The sequence below is a fragment of the Pseudopipra pipra genome, chromosome 6 (genome assembly GCF_036250125.1).
Source record: "Pseudopipra pipra isolate bDixPip1 chromosome 6, bDixPip1.hap1, whole genome shotgun sequence".
NCBI classification, from domain to species: Eukaryota; Metazoa; Chordata; class Aves; order Passeriformes; family Pipridae; genus Pseudopipra; species Pseudopipra pipra.
In genome coordinates, this window is record NC_087554.1 from 28,662,845 (window position 1) to 28,682,087 (window position 19,243).

The following is a 19,243-nucleotide window of genomic DNA, read 5'->3' on the forward strand; positions in this document are numbered from 1 at the left end:
TCTCGTTACTCTCACCTCCCCTCTCTCACTGTGAATAATAATTTCTCTGTCTTTCTGTTCTCCGTCCCTCTTCTCTTTTGCCTCATTATTGGAGAGTTTTATTTTGTCAAACAATTGAGCAAGAGAGATTTTGTTTGCTTCACCTTTTCAATTTCAGCCCACTAGCTCAGGAAGATTGCTATTTCTGCTTCTGTTAGCACCCTAATATCTCAGAAACATCATTACTTTAATTCTTTTATTCTTTAAGTTGTGAATCAAATTAGTTCTCTAGTCTCCTCCCTTTTACTGCTTTTACAGCAGTGTGTTTTAATTGTTTTTAGTTGAGTTTCTTCTGGTAATACAGATGTGAAGAATGGCAGCCTTGGTTTTGGTGGTGGTTGGTTGTGTTTTTTAAAGGGATAGAGGATGCCTGAAGGGAGATGAGACCTTTGAGGGAGGGAGAGAAGTATGAGATGACAAAGTTGACGTTACTATCAGACAAGGAGGAAACTTGTTGGTTTGACTCTGCTCTTGTTGACGCCTAATTTACACTGGCATAATTTCGTGAACTTCAGTGGATTTACTTCTGAGAGTGAGATTAGGATTGACACCTCTTAAATCACTCGGGTCATGCTCCATAATTCATTCGCAAGCTCCTTTAATTAGTTGCAGGTAAGCCCAGACTTCCTGGAGTTTGCTGCCTCCCCAGGAATGGACTCTGCCTGCTCCCAGTCGCGCTCGGGGTCCAGCCTCCCGCTCCTCTCATCGCCTGTCCGGGGGAACGCGGGTCAGGGCTCTTTCCCTCGCGGCTCCCAGTGCCGGAGGGAGCGGAGGGCCGGCTCCTGGCGCGCCAGAAGTTGCTCTGTGTGAGAGCCGAGCCGGGCTGTGCAGGGCCGGGCGAGCGGGCGGGCGGTCCGGCCGCCGCGCGTTATGTAAGGGCGCAGGGGCTGCGGGCCGGGATGACTGACAGGGAGAGGGAAATTCCTGGGGGAGGGGGAGCCGCGTTGCTCTGAAGCCGCTGCCAGCGCCGGAGGCTCACGGAGACCTGGGAGGGAGCGCGGCTGTGGAGCAAGGGAAGCAGCCCGGGGAGGACGCTGCCGGGCAGCATGCGGAGCGACCGGGCGGCGCGGGCTCGCTCCCCCGGCGGGGCACTCTGCCTGTGGAACGGGGGGGCAGCGGCGGCCGTGCGAGGGGGCGAGGAGCGAGCCGGGCTTTCCCTCTCGCGGCGCGGAGCGTTAGAACTGGAGCTGGAGAGCGGCGGCGAAGTGTCCCCCCGGCCGCCCCGAGCCCTTGGGTGCCCCCCGGCGCGGCTGCGGCCCCGGCGGCGGCGCTGCCCCTTTAAGACCTGCTCGGCAGCAGTTCCAGGGAGAGGGAGTGACCTCTGGGCTTTGACAGCTCCCCTAATAACCAGCAGCGCCCCGGCCCCGCCCCCGGCGCGCCATTGGCCGGCGGGCCGGTATGCCGCGCTGCCATTGGCTGGCCGCTTCCCCTGAGCGAACCTTTAGAACTCCGAGACACAATATTCTGTTACATTGTAGCAAAATGGCGACTGTCATTCACAACCCCCTGAAAGCGTAAGTAGGAATCAAAAATGTACATATTCCGCGTGGTTTAAATATGAAAAAAGGCGCCTTTCCGGCGCTGGCTGCCAGCCGGAGCCGGGTGCCGGCAGCCTCCCGGCGGGTCCCTCCTTCCGCCCTCCTTTCTGCCCCAGCGACTCGCTCGTTTTTTGTGCAACACATCCCCGCGGCTCGCGCCGAAATTAACGAGGAAAAAATTGTCGGGTTAATTGGAGCCCGGGCGCAGGGCGGGGGGCGGCGGGGCGGGGGGCGGTGGCGGCGGCGGGATGCCCGCCCGGCGCTCCCGGGGCGCAGCGCGGGGCCGGCGGCGCTGCTGGGGCTGGCGTCCCGCGGGGTGCGCGCACTTGACACGTCCTGGCCGCGCTGCCCCCCGGAGTCGCCCCGCGCCGCCGCGCTCCGCGGGGCAAGCACCGGCCCGGGGGGGCGCTCGGAGCGCGGAGCCTCCGCGCTCCCACCGCGGCTCGGAGTTACCTCCGCAAATCTTTGGGGAGTTAGGATGTCTTGGCGAAGGGGAGCGGAGCGTCCCCCCTCGCTCCACGGCTGGACGGTCGGAAAAGCGGGGCAGCGGGGGCACTGGCGGCGCTCCTCGGCGTTCGTATGGGAGAGAGAGGGAAGAGGAGAGGGAGGGAAGCAGACTTGGGTGAAATGAATGGCTCGGGACTGCCGGTCGCTGATTTGGGGCAGGAAGTCTGGAGATCTGTTTTGCATATGACAGGCTTTCGCTTTTCAAAGTGGGGAAGAGAGTTGATTGTGTTTCCATCTTGAGAGCAGGCACAAGCCGCCGAGGGCTGCGCGAACGGGGTCTGACCCCTGCTCGAGAGAGGGAGGGAGGAAGGGGGCAGGTACTTCTGCTGCGGAGGTATTCCGGGGTTCCTGGTCTGCAAATAAGGCTGATTTCTGAGGGGGACCACGGGAGCCGGTTGTCGTCTTCTGGATCGCGTCCTTTATTTTCCTTGTGGTCTGCAGCGCACGCCGCTAATCCCCGAAGGCATTAGGGAGAGTGGGATTTGGCAGCGTATGTGGGGAGAGGAGCTGTCTTAACCTTTTTGAAACGACTTCCCTGCTAACGGGGGCAGCGCTCTTGCTAGTAAAGCAGGGAAGCACAGTACCTGGCGGTGACGCTTCGTTTGCACTTTCTGGCTGCGCTGAGTGGGTGTTTTTATACCTTCGAGTTTTCCGAGATGAAATTAGGGTTGCGAGATTTTTCTTTTCTTCCTTTTTTTTTTTTTTTTTCCCAACTCAAGTCTCTCCGGCTGGAGTTGGAAAAACACTTGAAGGTTTTTCCAGGGGTTCCTGCGGCTGTCTCTCTGCGATCCGGAGGGAAAGGAAAGCCTCGAGCTGGGAAGGGGTGCTGACATGTTTATCTCCTGCTCCGTCCTGGCAGAAAACCTTTGCTTTCATTTACCCGCTCTCTCGGGTACGAGAATCCGCGGGGAGAGAGGAGCGCAGTTGCCAGGGGGTTAATCAAAGAAGTCCGAGTATCCTCACGGGTGGGCGGCGAGGGACGGAACATACTCTGAAAACCGCGCGGAAGAGGCGGCGTTGCCCCCCCGTTCGACGGCAGGTTTGACGCTTGTGCAGGCGAGGGCGATTTCTTCCCGCGCCCCTCCCGACCGCCGGGCGCTGCCCTGGCACGGGCACCGCACGCCGGGGGCCGCACCGCCCGGCTCCGCACCTGGGCCCGGAGCAGCCGCGGACGTGTGTTGCCGGTGGCGGGGAAGCCCGGGCTCAGTGGCCTCTGGCGACGGCGGGTGGGAGGCGGCGAGCTCTCGGGAGCGGCCGCGGCCCCGGGAACATGCCGGGCGACCCCGGCCCCCGCCCCGCCGGCGAATGGGACCTCGCCTCGTCGCCTCGCACTTCGCGGCACCGTGGGGCTCCCAGCAGTCGCGGCGGATCCTGCCGAAGGGCTGCTTGTGCCGAAATGAATTGGGGCCCGATCCCGCTGCTGCTGCTAAACTCGGGGAGGACAGGATGAGGCCATTTATAATTAGCTCCCTTCTCCTCTCCTCGCCCCTGGGGGGTGTGAGAGGAGGAAACAATAGACATCAAGTGCTGGGTTCGCTTTTCTCGGTGTGCCTTTTAAAGTACTAAGGCTATGTGGAGGACGCAGAATTGGTACTGGCTGTCTGACACCATCTGCAATTTTGTTGACAACTTGTTTAATAAAACATTTTATAATTTTCACTTATTCTTTAAAGTTGCTGATCGGGAAACAATACACATGTGGATAAATTATGCATAGGATAAATTAGGACAAAAGCAGTAGGACACATAATAAAGGAGGGATGCAATGCACAGTGTTTTATCCTCATGTGTCCTTCCTGACAATGAACGGGAGCTGAATGACATTTGCATTTCCTCTGTCTGCGTTTTGATTGTATCTCAGAACCCACAAACGCCCCCTACAGAAACTGGCCACACAAAGGTTTTGCTCCGAGATGGGGGACAATGTAGAGACTGAGAAATCCCAGCTCAGGTATCAAGCAGCTCCTTGTGTGTGCTTGTGCGTTTAAGAGTGTCCAATATTCAGTTTGTCTCTGGCACTGGGACACATATGTGGCCTTGTTCAAGCTAGACTAGTCTCTCTGGATAATGTATTCCAGTGTACCTGCGCATCTGTGGGAATGCATTTCATAGAATAGCTCCGTACCTGGAGTCCCTTATTAATGATTGGCTTCTTCTTACACTCAACTTGCCACTTTCTCTGTCCAGCGCTCTCTTCTCACTTTCTGGTTCTCTTTTGGTTCTTTCATTCCTATGCTCTTCTCTCCTTCACTTCCTCTGGTGATCCAATCAACCTGACATGACTGCCTGTTATTTCTGCCATTTATTACCTTGTTGTTTACCAACATGGTGCTACAGGCAAAAATATCTAAGTTTAACACATCTGCAAGGTAAAGGTGGCAGGTGTTTGGAGAAACACAGTCTTCATCTGTAGAAGTGGCAGTATTCTGACAGCTTTGATGGGACAGCAGTGGATTTGAAGTGCCGAGTTTGCTGGGTTGGTTTTTTTCCTACTAGTTTGTGTACCTATCTCCATGCTTTTTCTCTCCACCTTCTTCTTCTTTGGATATCTTAATATGACAACATTTGAGTGGTGCAGTAGAAGAAAAAAATACATTTAAAAAGTACTCTGAATTACTTCAAATGTCAGTCAGAAATCTCAATGGACTTTGCAAACATTAATTAATTAAACCTCTCAACACCCCTGTGAAGAAAGGATTATTGCCTTTGTTTTATGGATGGCTAATCTAGGACGAAGTGGTTCAGCAACTTTCTAAGAGATCAAGTCTAGAATGTAGCCCTTCAACTTCCAGTTTTAACATCTATTCCCATTTCCTCCTCTGCCATATTAGGGATGTGCATATGGTACCATAATGAATTTAATATAATTAAGACTTTGTAATTCACAAAGTCTTGTCTAGGAGCTGGTTTCCCCTCACCCTTATCTGTCTTTACTCCCACAGCTGACTTTTATTTCAGGTTGTCAATTAAACATACTAAATGGAACATATGTTAGGCTGTTGCCATTTCAGCATGTGAGATCCCTCATGCTGTATAGTGCCGTGCCTGGACGCTCACCAAAGGGGCTGCTGCCTTGCAGTAGTTTGGCAGTTTAGCAGTGCCAGTGCTTTTCCTTTTGCTCAGGACAGCCTCTGGGACAAAAGGGGCTAACTTAGGCTCAACTGTTAGGCCAGCTCACTTGCATGCTGACTGCATTGTTGGATAACTTTGATGTGCTTGGGGACACTTATTTTCTGCCAGGTGTTTGTGGACCAGATCATCACAGATTTGTGTGCACAGTGCTAGAGCTGACATCATAAACCCTAGCAGGCCTGTTCTGTCTCTGCATTCCCACTGCAAATACACAGCAGCAGTCAGTTTTCCAATTCCAGTATTCTCAGATAAAATTGTCTTGACAGCCAACTTCGACCCCTGGGCTGCCAACATGGCCTTCCTTGTGATGATGAATTCTGTGGCATGAGACAGCTGTGAAGAAATAGTCTATGTTCAGATCCCTGTTTCACATTGGCAAGAGACCAGTGTGGGCCTTGGGTTCTTGTATGGCAAGAGTATTTATTAGTGATTACTCTGGCTTGAACTCAGGCTAGGAACTCAACTGGAAGGTTCAGTATCCCATTACATGTGCCTGAAACAGCCCTATGTCCTGATTAGGTGGTGGTGAAGACTGATTTTTTTTTTCTTTTTTTTTTTTGGATGTTGCATAAGCACCTGGTTGCTGATTTTTTAATATTAAAGTGAAAGTGTAATGTGTAAGGTGGAAGCAATAAAATAGACAAGTAGGTTGCTAGTTCAGTGTTTACAAGTGATGTGGAGGTGATTTTAACATGGATTTGCAGAAGGGAATTTTCTTCTGCTTGACAGAACAGGGTTTGTTGGTCACATTAAATCACGTACAAAACCTCTACAGCACTTCCAGTGTGGCTCTGATGTTACTTAAAAAACATAAATGAGCCCTAGTGTGACACATTTCAAATCAAAATTGTTGTCCACATGAAAACTGTGTTTTCTACATCTCAGCATCAGCTTTTAGCAAAAACAGGGCATGAATGTTACTATATTTACACAGGGGAACATAAGAATAAAACCAAAGTCATTGGAGCGCCAAAAAGCCAAGTTAAGAAGACCGGAGGATACACTGGCTTGAATATGAGAGGCTCTGATAAATGTTATGTTACTAGTTTCAGTCTTATATCTGGTTCCACCAGTTGCTTATGCGTGATTAGTTGTTGCAGTGCTTTTGTAATTTTGTTTTGTTGGTCTTCCAGCCTTTCAGTCTGTCTAGCTGTGTGAATGGATGGAGGTTGTATCTCAAAACTGCCACTGAATAAAAAGTTTTAAAAGCATATTTGTGGTGTGTGAAAGCAATATTGAGCTATCTGGGTTGTGCTACAGAGGCCCAAAGGTATGATTTTTTGGAGGGCATAATAATTTCAAGGTAAACACATGTCCAATGGGCTAGATGCATGATACCCATTAGATAGCATTCACAGTGTCCAGGTGGGAATAGTTTACACAGACCATGCAGAAGTCAGGTACACAAAGCAAAATGGAGATCTGTCTTCTGTCTGAGTCATGGTGAAGGTAATGTGGCTTATCCTTTGTGGAGCTTAATGAAAATTGATTTCTTCCTCTGCTTTCCTAAAACTGGAAGCGTGATATTTGGAGGTTGCTCTCAAGAGCAGACTTTGTCCATCTTGTATATCTGTCTTCTGCAGCTTACAACAGTTGGCTGTACCTCTGCTGTCCTGAAATGAGGCATTCCAATGCCCCAACTGGCTGTGAATAAACCTTCTTTTAGGATTGTAATTTGCTGAGTCTGGAGTTTTCTCACTCTGTCTTTCATGTCAGAGCTGAATTTCTTTGCTCAGTAGATCAATTTTACAATCTTGGTATTTATTCTGGGCTCATCACTGTTGTCTGTATGTGATGTTGCCTTGAGCAAGAACCATCCCTGTATTGTTTATCCCTGAGGACTTGTAGGAGTGGAATGAATCTGTTCCGGGAGTTGATGGTTTTTTCCCTTGGAGAGACCAACCTCTGATCTGAGGTTTCCCTGTCTGGGGTGACATACTCCCATGTGCAGATGAGCAGCACCAAGGCAACATTGCTTAAGGCCTGTTCTGAGGGCTTCATTAGGACTGTACTTCTGGCTTTGCCTGACAGTTTTACCTGGGATGCAGAGACTGAGGTGTGTTAATTGCTTCCTTAGTGCAGGTCTCAGTTTTAGCAGTGGTTTGTTTCTTATAAGGAAAGTTAACTTGTCAACACAATCTAAAAGGAATCATACTTTTAGAATACCTTTCTTTTTAAAACAAAAATTTTCAGATGGAAGTACTTCTTTCATTTCTTTAAAAACTTCTCTACAATTTGTGGAACAAACTCAAATATGCTGGACTACTGTATAAGAAGCAGAAAGGGGTTTTCCTTTCTTATTTCATAAGAAAGAACTGCATAGTTTATTTTTACTGTCTAAACTGAGCGACATGTAACACAAATATCATGAGTGCTTGAATACTGACTATTTAAAATCCTTATTTACCTTTAATAGTCTAAATTATTAGAAGCATGATACCTTTTTTTAATTGTTAGATATGGTTTATTTCCCAGCAGAGCATATTTTAACCACAGATTCCCAGCAGATGTCTCAGAGAAGAATAATGCAGTGTCTCAATGGCTGCTGGCAAATATCCTTCTCACACCCCCATCCCCTCCAGTATGGAAATAGCAGAACTATGTCAGCATGTGTCTCAGTTTTCAGGTTACCTGCCTGCAACGGGTGCGGTCAGAGAGTTACAATTCCAGCCGCATGGACAATTTTACTGGCACTCCAGCACTGTCTGAGGGGAGGCTTCACAGGGAGCCAGTGGAGCAGCAAGAGCAGAGCAGGGACGGGTACTGATGAGTGTGCACTAGGTGGCTGTGATCAGCAGCGTGTGCTTGCCAAATCCTGATTCATTAATTTCGTGTTCTGCTGAGCTGTAGCCGGGAGAGAGTCCCCTGCTCAGGTGTTGATGGGGACACTGACTACATCAATGTTTTTCTAGTAAGAAAGGCTCAAAGTGATATTTAATGTCACAGTCTGTTGTGACAGAACTGATCCAACCTGAGGATCATCTCTCAATTCATACAATGCAGAGGGTTCTATCAGTCTGAAAACTCTCTACTTGCTTTCTGATAATTTTTATAAATCAATATAAAATGCCAGCTCTAACACATATGAAATCTTAGTATGCAAAAGAAAGCAACTCTATGTAACATGGTTTCTACCCTTTCTTTTTTGTCAGATTCCCATTTGTGATGTGAGATACAAAGCCTTGGTTAAGACATTGTGCTAAATTCTCTACAAACACATGACTTAATGCTTCCTGCCCTTTAATTCTCAAATATCTAAATAGGTTGGACGGTGCAAAGAAAATCAGGTGCAGAGCAGTGGAATAAGGCCGTGCCCTGAGCTGGTTAATTCCAGCCTGCCCTACCGCATCATCTGGCAGGGCTGATGTGATCTGATCAGATGCGGGCATGCTACTTCTGCCAAAACACAGAGTACAGTGCTTATGCTGCTTTTATGCTTTGAGTTGGCTTCATGATAGCCACGGGAAGATAGATTATGGCTGTTGGAACAAAACTTTCTCTTGAAAATGTTTTGGGTGCTTTTCATGTTTTGGAAGAGTAAGTGAACACCAATTCAGTGCTTTATGTCATGTGGCTATGAAATTTTTTGTCTAGTTCTAGGAACTTTGCAGTTTCTGGTGTTCCTATGGATCCACAGCCTAACATGGCTAGTCACAGAGTTGGAAGAAAAATCAAAATGGCTGGAATTATAGCCCAGACAGTTTACTATCCAGTGAACAGTGCCATAGGGAAACTTATCATGGAGATAAAAAGTTAGTACTATTTCTTCAAGGGAAAATAATGCCCATATTTCCATTCAGTTTCCATTTTTAAGAACAGTTTTGAAAAAGGTAATCATGGATTTGTAACTGTTCAAGTATTTTGGTCTCAATATTGTTTCCTGAGAGACTGTGTTTAGCTAATGATGGGGACAAATATATTTTATGTTTATGATTACTTTAAAACCTGTGCAATCTGAATAAGAAATAATGGAAACAGTGGTTCAGAAAGCTGTTTTACTGCTAAATTCCTTTGGTGTGCATCATGTTTCAAGCTGTTGTTTAGAAAATATGGTTAGAAAAATCACTAGCCAGTGTCCAATATCAGAAATTATACCATGAACCCATTTTTATCTACAAGCTTACCTTCATGGCTTTTGCCTTTTTTTTTTTTTTTTAAACTACTAAAGGGTGTATTGAAGACTATAAGTTCTTGTGTTTTCTATGGATTCTTTATCCTCAAAGTTTCCAGTTCATTAGCATATATCTATTGATGTGAAATATGGATTAAATCAGGATCATAATTTTAATTCCTAGGTTAGTACCTTCTATAGCTGGGTTAGGTTAAGAGACATGTGATATGTGACGGGTGAGGGTTGGTGATGGGAAGACTTCACAGTGAACTCTTTCTCCACTGGTACGGAGAAACCATCTCAGTTGCCACACTGAGATACGTCTACTGCTTCGTCATATCTGACTGACCCTTTCATTTTCAGGATCTGCTTTTCAAAAAAGGATGTGCCCTTCTGCAAATGTTGGTGATGTTAGCCTTCAGTGATAAAGTGGCATGTGGATGAAAGCAATGTTAATACTTCCCCAGTGGGATAAGGCTCCAAAAGCTTCTTGCTTCTCTTTTCTCCTATGCTGATACAAATGAATGAGACCTCCGTCAGGTTAGCTGGTTTTATGTTGATGGCAAACAGGCATTCCCAAGGTTTAAATCTAGCAAAATAGTGTTGATGGGGTAAATACGTGGAAAAGTCTTCTCAATTTTCTGTCACAAGATCTGATTTGTTTTTGTCAGTAGTCTCAGCTAAATGTTTTATTTTCTCCTCGCTTTCCCCTGCCTCCCAACCTCTTTCCCCCATTGACCTCTATGAGAGCAATCCCGGCTGCTGATTTATCAGGGCAGGCTAGCTCAGCACTGTGTGGAGATTGCTTTTAATTAACTCTCTTCGTTTTGCCAACCTTCAGGGAGCAGCAACCCTTTAATGATTATAATATTTTATCTGGATTTATATCTACCTTATGTGTTGTTTGTTGCTGTGCTTCCTCACATGTTCTTCCTGAGCCATTTCCCAAAATGAAATGTTTGTTTCAGTTCCCTCATACAGGATGAGAGTCTTTAATGGTTTCTGGACTGGAAGGATGGACTGTCTATGATCTACGGAGGTGTTTTGGAGGAGGATGGGGATTGTGAGGTGATACATGGATGGGGAGTATGAAGTGATGCATTTTGGGGCTGTTTGGAGCAAGACTTGCCTCAGTGTTCTGCCTTCATGCAGAGGGAGAGGCAGCTTTGTTTCATGGTTGCAGCATGGCAGATAAGAGCTTACTGAATTAAGTCTGCCCCCTGACTTGTTATATGACATAGATAAGTCATGAGCTTATTTTCACAGTCAGGTATAACTCTAGTGCCTCCTCTACTCAGCCTGACTAGTGTGAATGTTCCTAAAACGTAGTTAAATTCCTGTCTATGAATACAGGTCTAAAGCAGAGTCTATCTTCATGTGCAAAAGACTACCTTGGTCTACTGTGAGTAGCTCTACCAAGTGAGATTTCTTCAAACTGAGCAGAAAGCAGCTATATAAAATTTCTCGCACATGGAATTTTCTCTTTACATATCCTCCAATGAGAATTTCAGGAGGTTCCAGCATGAAAGAATTAGAAAAAAAAATGTGTTATTTGTAATATAAAGTATGTGTCACTTTCATGCCATGACAGAAAAAAACCTTTATAATCATGCTTAAAGTAAGCATCATAGTCCCTTTTGTGGGATTATTTCCTCCATTCTTCTGAAGGGAAGAATGGCATGCACTATCTGACTTGGTGATGGTCATACTAGTCACATCATCAGCCATTGTCTCACCATTGCTTTGCTTTTGGTGTTGAGTGTTAGTATGAGAGTAATGTGTTGAAGGTGAATGGGAATCCTTCCTCGGCAACACTTTCATGGCCAAGCTGAGGAGTGGAAAAGTGAGTTAAGACTATCTGGTTCTGATGGAAGAAGTTCACCAATAATTATTGCTAAACCATCCTTAATGGAAGTGGTTTGTGCCCAGAACTGATAAAGGCATTTTTGGGATGTAAATATTTTTCCACAGAAATGAACCAAGTGGCAAGTACTTTTGCATTTCAAAATATATATGCTGTGCACCAGTCTGTTCACTACGATTTATGTATTGAATCCAAAGTCATTGGTGTGAGAACAGTTTGACTCAACTTACTTTACATGGCTACTTTTAAGTATGTGTAAGTGTATTTAAAGCTCCTTTGTTAAAATGCAGAAGAAATGAAGAAGTTCCCAGATCTAGTCCACCCTTACTGAGGACAATGACTCCGAGACACCAGCTAAAAGGAACACAGTTGTGAGTGCTACTTCTCACAGTGTTGGCGGCACATCACTGCATAAGATCTTCTGTGTTATCTGGTCTGTGGTATGTGTTTGTGTCTGTCGTGTCTTCCTCTGCATTCCACTTTACTTTAAAAAAATAATTGTTTGGACTTTATTTTTCTGTGTTGTTGCTGTAATTCCACAGTAACTAACTCCTGGCATTCTCATCTGACCAGACTGCAAACATATTTGGTTCAGGTACTCATTCTGCTGAGTAGATCTGAAAGTAAATTCCCTTTCCCTCTGTTATTAACTTTCTAGTTTTGTTTCCATAACTGACTTATCCACAAAGTCCTAGGGTTAGGAGACGCTGCCTTCTGACATGTCTTCCGAATTCCTCACTGCTAAACACATGCGAAGTCAAAACCTGGCTGGGCCTTAATGGCCAGTATGTTTCCCAGACTGCTCTTTCCAGCTACCTTCTCCTCCATGTACCACTCAGAAGGGAGGAAGAGGAACAGATGAGGGGTGAGCACTCTGCCTTTGGGAAAGACTCTGACCTGAAAATGGATTGCAATTTCAGCAAAATGGTTCCTTCACTTGGTGACAGAATTGCATGCCTGGGCTGTGAGCTCTTTGCATTAATTTCTTCTCTGCTAAACTTTCCCAGTCAATTAACCATGTCCATCTCCTGCTCTAGCAGCCACATGTGCCTTTTCTACCACAGCAGGGTTTTGGAGCAATAATTCCCTGCAGCATTTGCTGCAGCAGTTTTCCTCTAGCAGCTTCCCTCAAGCATGGTTATCAATCAGGACCTGTCAGTTTTTTTCCCTCCGATGCATCTGTTTCCAGAGTTGTAGGACTTTGACCTATTGCTTTTGTCTTTATAAGGACTACTTTTTACAACAGCACCCAAAGCTGAATGAAAATTTCAGTCTTACTGTGAAGAGATTCTGCTAATCCTGGATATTTCTTTTGCTTTCTGTCATTTTGCCGCCCTTGAGTCTTAATTTTGCTTGTCCAAAAGGCCTCATTTAGCTGGCTAATAGTTCTTGTGTGGTTGTTCCAGGCAGCACCTGCAGTGTAGAGGTCTCCTCTGAGTACCTGGCTAACAGGACCTCATGGAAGAGTAGTGAGTTCTTAGAGGCTGAAGCGTCCAGGAGATGCTCAGTCATGGGGTTTGACACAGACTACCTTTGAAGGGAATTCCGCATCCACCTCTGGAAGAACGGTTTGTATGCTGGCACTAGTGTTCCCTTTGCAAAGCACCTCAGGGGCCATGACAGTGGCTTGAACATGATTGGGGTAGAGAGCCGATTAAAGAGTCTATGCTTTTTATCTTGTCTTGCGTTTTTGGGTGAGCCTGGTCCTGTTTCTGCAGGTACCTATATCATAAAGGCTACCATCCTAGTTGGCACTAATTGGTTCCTCTGTGGGTGCTTTCAGACAAGAAGACAAAGACCAAATTGGCCACAGTGGAAGTGTAAGTTTAAAAAAGGCTTCCTGGGTCTTATGTCCAGTTCTCTGGTACTATGTCAGATAATCTCTTTCATAAACTGAAAAGTCCTTGTCTTAAATCTCCACTTGGACTGTTTGTTCCCATTACTCCTCTTGGGATGTTTCCAGAACCCACTGCTCTGATGGCTGGAAATAGCATTTTAATCCCTGGGCTAGCCCTACTTGTGACCAGTTTATACCCATTTGTTCTGGTGCCAACATGGGGTTGTTAGTTTAAGTACTATTGCTCCCTCCATGTCTTCCTCTCCACTATGACTTGTACATTTATATGACACTATGTGTCACATATTAGAAGCCTTCTTGGTCTTTATTTTGATATACTAAGCTGTCTGTGCTATCTTTTCCTTTCCTTCAATGACTGATGTATTGATTGTCGTTGCCTTCTCTACTCCAACTTGGATTACTCACATTCAACTCTCTTGAGTGTGAATAGACACAACTGTACTCTGTTCTAAGTGAGGTTTAGCCCTCTACAATAACTTTGTCTTTTACTTCTTTCTTCCGGGAAAACCTTGCTTTTGCATTTGTTTGTGGTTGTATAGTGCTGGTGGTTCACAGTCATCCTGTGGTAGACTGATATTATTGTTTCCTCTCCTGTCCTTTCAGCTGTTGTTGAGATGATGATCTGTAAGGTATTAAGTGACATTTATGCTGAATTCACTCCATCTAATTCTTCCTGTCTGATGCTCCTAATTTCCTTGATGTTCCTTCAGCTTGTGTCAGTGGCTAACTTTTCTCAGCACACACACTTTTTGTGCCCAGGTCATTAATGGAAATATTGATTTCAGTCCCCAGACCAACCCTTTCTAGAACTCCAGAAGTAACCTCCTGTCACCCAACTACTGTTTCTGTGTCCAACCCTCTTCAGTAGTTTTTCAGTCATATCACCGTTCTTTTGCCAATCCTCATCTTCTCAGTAATTTCTCATATACTAGTGTATGAAACATTTTCTAAAAGTCCAAGTAGCTCAGAAGTATCTTATGAAAGCAAGATGTCAAGTTACTCTATCACAACGTATCAATCTCTCATCTTTATAGCTTCCTTGTTCAAGACTGTTCTTGATCATATTGCACTTAAAAAACTGGATGTGAGTAAACTCTAGCTCAGTTAGCCTTACTGCAATAATTTGCAAGGCTTTTGTTCTAAAAGAGTTGACAAAGAGTATATTTTGCATTTTATACTTTGGTATATATATACTTTTATACTTTGGCAACCATGATTTTCAGTATCTGTTTAAGGAACCTGCTAGTAAATGTATGATTTCATGTTGCATTTTTTGGGCAAAGATTATTCAGAATTTATGCCTTGACTGCACAAATGTCTTTGTGGCTTGAATCTCAGTCATTCCAGTGAAGCACATCATTCCTTTACTTTTTGGCTTCTACCTATATTATATTTAATCTATGTACCATTCAAACTGCACAGCAACTGAACTTCCTTTGATTGCTTTTATTTTGATGTCTGAAGAATATTGCTGTTTTTTAATAGCTTTTGCAAGTTGTAACTCTTGTCTTCAGAAATTCTCCCTATACTTCCTGACCTTTAAGATCCATTTTTGTCTTCTCTTACTACTGTTTTCTGCTCCTGAAGGGTGTCTGTCCTTTTCCAAGGTAATTATTCAGTCAGTAACTTCTCCAGTCTTTCCATGTGAGTTTCAAACAATTCTTGCATTTTCCTCTAAAAGAAATTCCTGAAGTTCTGCTGTATTCCACTTCTCCCATGCTTAAAGAGCAGGTTTGAAGTACTTTGTGATAGTGATGGGTATCATAAAATTTTGTACCTATTCTTGGACTGCAGAAGACTTAGATCATGTTGATCTAGGGAAAGCAGGGGCAATTCTGCTTAACATTAAGTTGTTTTACTTAATTAAATCATGCCTAAATGTGGCTCTTAAGATTTCATCAGTATAAAACAATGTTGCATCTTTCACCAGCATTGCAATCATTAAGTGGAAATTCAAATGAGCAACATAAAGAATTTTTTTTTAAATGAACTTACTCCGTTTTTCTCTGATGTTGGTCTTATTCAGAGAAAACTGTGTACACATGCACACAAATATACATACATTATGGCATTGTTTGTTAATCGATGTCCTTGCATTTTAAACATTTCCATATGTTCCTTACTGATTTATAGCAGTACATGATTCAAGTCTTTTCTACTGGTCAGTTTTAGAAACTCATATAAATAGGAAAAAGTGATATGTATACACATATTTTTTTCTTACTCTAGGGCTCTGGGAATTTTCAAAATATTATAGCAGTCTTTGGACCAACGCATATCCCAGCAAGCCCTTGCATAAGTGACCTAAAATCGTGTGATCAAACCTCTTCTCCCCTCCCCATCCCTAGAGAGATATTTGTAATTAGATAAAATGAGGACAGAATATGCATAAGTATCTGTTATGTTGGGATTCCTGCCCAGAAAGGAAACTAATGGCCTGAGCTGGCCATAATCTTTTGCACCCTGTGTACTATTGACAAGGCTATGGCTTGAGATGCTGGGAGTTCAGGGGCAGATTTTTGCTGCTGTCTTATTGTGGTAACCTTTCTAAATTGACTGTTTTCCAAAACAAGTGGAATTACACAGCCTATATTTTACTCATCATTCATTGTTGGGGACATTTTGCTTGTAAGAGAGGGCCTGATTCTTCAGTCTCATGGCTAATGCAGTGGAACTGAGTGTAAATTACTGCTTCAATGGTTTGGAAGGGTTACACATTCACCTTGCCCAGATGTAAATGAAGTGAAGTGCAAGACAGTGGAGAACTGGAAGTGGAGTTGTTATTGGTAATTTTTTTCTATTTCATCTAGCAATTGCTCTTCTCACTGGTTTTTCAGAGGAAGGGATAGTGCAGTTCTGTGGGCACATTCATCTCTCTGAGTTAAGCTAAGTATCCCCTTTGAAGCCTGTATGACAGGTTGTCTAGTACTGTGATACTACACAATGCAAGAGGATCAGGTGGGTGGCACTTCAGGAATCTGGAGACTGCTTTATGTAGTGTTGCTGTTTTCTCTTTCTCCCAATGTATATGGTCGGTGTCAGCTTGCCTCTCATAAAATTCTAGTTTTTTGGTCCTCTACTATACTGTTTTTTGTCTCATGACTTGGCAACAATGAAACACAAACCCCGGGCACTTACACAGATGTCCAAGCCATTGGTAAATCCACTGATGAAAAACTTGTCTTAGAGCGGGTGGGCAGTCTGCGTGCTAGTCTTCCTCTCCTGTTCTGCTTCAATGTCCTTGGGATAAATGTCAGTAAAAGTAAGAAGTGTTTTGATACAAAGAGGGGCAAGGTCACGTAAAAAGCATGCCCTCCTGCACATTACCAAGGAAGGTATTTACCCAGCATTTCCATTGCTCTGCCTGGCATAGCTAAATCAGGAAGAGAGCCAAAGCTGTGCTGAAATTTAATTCTTTTTTTGAAATTAAGTCCAGTTTGGCATCTTTTTGAGCTGAGAAAGTTTGGCTTGCTCTTCTTCTCCACTCACAGTAAATTGCAGAGTGGAAGGTTTGGGGTGAACCTCTGTTTTCTGTGCTTACAAGGCAGCAGGAGCTTCTATGGCTGGGCTGGAATGTGTTGTTTCAACACACTGAATACAAAAAAAAAGCTTTAGCTTCATACAGACTGTGGTTTTTGTTTGTACTCAGTCAGTGTGATTTCACTGAAGTCCAAAAAGTTATGCCAGTGTGAGAGACAAACCAAGTCTATGTTATTTCAAGACAACTGTACTACAAGAGAAAATTCTTTTTATTCCTCCCACTCCCCCCCCCCCCTTAATTTCTCAGAATCTCCATCCTTCTCAGATATTCAGTAGCACCCGGTGCTTATAATTTGGCAGGAAATGTTGGCACCAGTAACCCTTAATGAGATCCTTAGCAGAAGCCTATAGCTTAACAGACAGGACAGACAGCAGATAACTTCTTAGTAACAGGGATGGGTCAAAACAAAATCCTGGATCTCAGCACTTCTTGTGAGCTTTGAAGATTGAACCTGCATTTGAAGTTAAATGTCTTTAATGAACAGGATCCAAACACCCACATGCTTTGGCAGAGCTCAGATCCAAATTCTGTCTACCTAAAGAATCGAGGTTCTGTTTTCATGTAGATTCTTCTACTAGTGAGAAGCAAGGGAAGAGATAAGACAGAAAATATGACACACTGGCAAAATTGTTTTTCAATACTATGTTTTTCAAAATTTTTTCCATGAGGCATCAGCAGCTCTTAAAAAATCACAGGGAGAGCATACAGTTGTCAATGAGCCAGAACGGTTAAATATTTTTAAATATTTTAATTGCGTTATTCCTTCACCTTTCTTTCTCACAAACATGCCCAGTAAAACTCCAGTAATGGAAACACTTGCTTGAGAGGGGGATAAAGTCCTTTTCAGCAAATAATGATGGTGACATTTTAATCACATCGTAACAACACTGTTTGCAATGGTTTAGGTTTGGCATTGAACTTATACACAACATTTGTTCTTTTATAAGGTATTGATATTACATAGTAAAAATAGCACAATTGCAAAACTCATTTTGTTACTCTCGTGCCAACTTTGTTCAGCTGACAGTTGCTGTTTGAACTTTTAAAGCAATGGTTCATGCATATGCTAATACCAACTGTACGATTAATTCTCTATACTTTCAAATGATTCTCGTGTGCCTTACAACCCTGCATGGTAGTTACTTCCCAGTTTGAACTACCTGCACAACCGCTTCTGTCAGATAAACTGAGCTCATCCTGAGTGGTTCCCTTCATTGAGATGATAAAGAGCAGCCACTACCTTTCAATTTCCCAGAACATTCCTGCACAGTAGTCTGTTATAGGCACTTGGTTTCACTAAGCCATTTCAGGATGGTGCTATTCAGAATTTTCATCTTTCTAGTGTGAGATTTGGAACTACTCTGTGAAGTTTTGGATGCCATATATCCTCTGATTGTTTTCTGTCTGTGAAGAATTTAAAAAAAAAAAAAATTAAGAGGGTGAAAACAAGACCAAGAGCATCCATAAATGAGCATTGCAAGTAGTGGTACACAGTAACAGCTGAACAGCTAGCGTTGGAAGTCTCCACTGGGTCACACTTACACTCGTTTTGGATTAAGGAAGTAAAAAAAAATCAGCTCAGTAGATAGGGAGGGGGAAGAACTCTCCCCAGGTGAAACGGTGCTCCCTTGGGTAGTTACTAGCCAGGAGCAGGCTGACATGCAGCTAGACCTGCTGCTGCATCCTTCTGGGAGGTTAGAATTCAGACAGAGAAGACACAAGAATATTTTATTTTGAAATATTTTCAATTCTTTCTTGTTCCTATTGTTACATTTAAACTGCACTTTATATTAGGAAGATTGTTGTTGTTTTCTGTGTTTGCTTCTTAACAGTTTCTCACATGGGGAACTTAAAATGGGCAGGAAAGAATCAATATGCAAGAGTGCGTGTACAAACCAGAACCTGACCCCAGAGAGGGGAATCACTGGACTTTCACACCGGGAAAGACATCAGAGAGGATCACTTAGAAAGATCTGAGAGGAGCCAAAAATGCTGTTGGTCCCTAAGAAGTACCACTTACCTAAGAGTCAAATGGAGTGATTTTGTTTCCTGACAGGCCTGCTCAGATTTTCACTCAATGTTTCATTTTACATACTTATAAACATATAAAATGTGATGGTGACCTTAATAGTAATGACTGATATTGGACCCAGTCCTTATTTGTTCCAAGATACCACTAAAGAGTCCTGGAGTTGGTAGACCTTTGCTTAGTTAGAGATTGTTTGAAAGGTGATGAAAATTACCCTATAATAAAACTGCAGCTACACAGTAGGGGACAGTGCTTGTGTGAGACAGTCTTTTTCTGCTTTATGTTGGCCACACACCTCTGTAGCAATAATTATTACAAAATGACTCATCAGCATGCTATGTGGAGCACCACCTACTCTTGTGGCACTGGTGCTCCCCTGGACTGGCAGATACCTGTGCTCTAAGGGGATCTGGGGCTTCCTGGCAGCATAGGCAAAGCTGCGTTTTGCCTCTCCAAGGGTAAGGGGTCAAGGCCAGTGCTATTCCAGTTACGGGGAAGGAAGAAGTAGGAAGAACTGGAATGGAGAACAAGGGGAGGATGAAGCCTGCTACTCCTTTTCCAGCCAGGAGAGTATGGGAAATGGGAATGGGACCTGCAGGTGGGAGCTTTTCTCCTGTAGCAGAT

At 44.2% G+C, this 19,243-nt stretch overlaps 1 protein-coding gene across 8 annotated transcripts in view; it reads left to right on the forward strand.

Moving 5' to 3' along the window:
• The first annotated feature begins 1,438 nt into the window (after nt 1–1,438).
• DPF3 (double PHD fingers 3) overlaps nt 1,439–19,243 on the forward strand; it is a 168,541-nt gene continuing 150,736 nt past the window's right edge. For 7 of the 8 annotated variants that reach the window (XR_010431296.1, XR_010431298.1, XM_064658232.1 and 4 more), the window contains exon 1: nt 1,439–1,553. Coding sequence is in view for 5 of the 8 variants with exons in the window: in XM_064658232.1 (XP_064514302.1) it covers nt 1,522–1,553 (32 nt within the window). In the remaining 3 variants the exon portion in view is untranslated. The remainder of the gene's footprint in view (nt 1,554–19,243) is intronic. The other variant, XR_010431297.1, reaches the window with a different exon arrangement.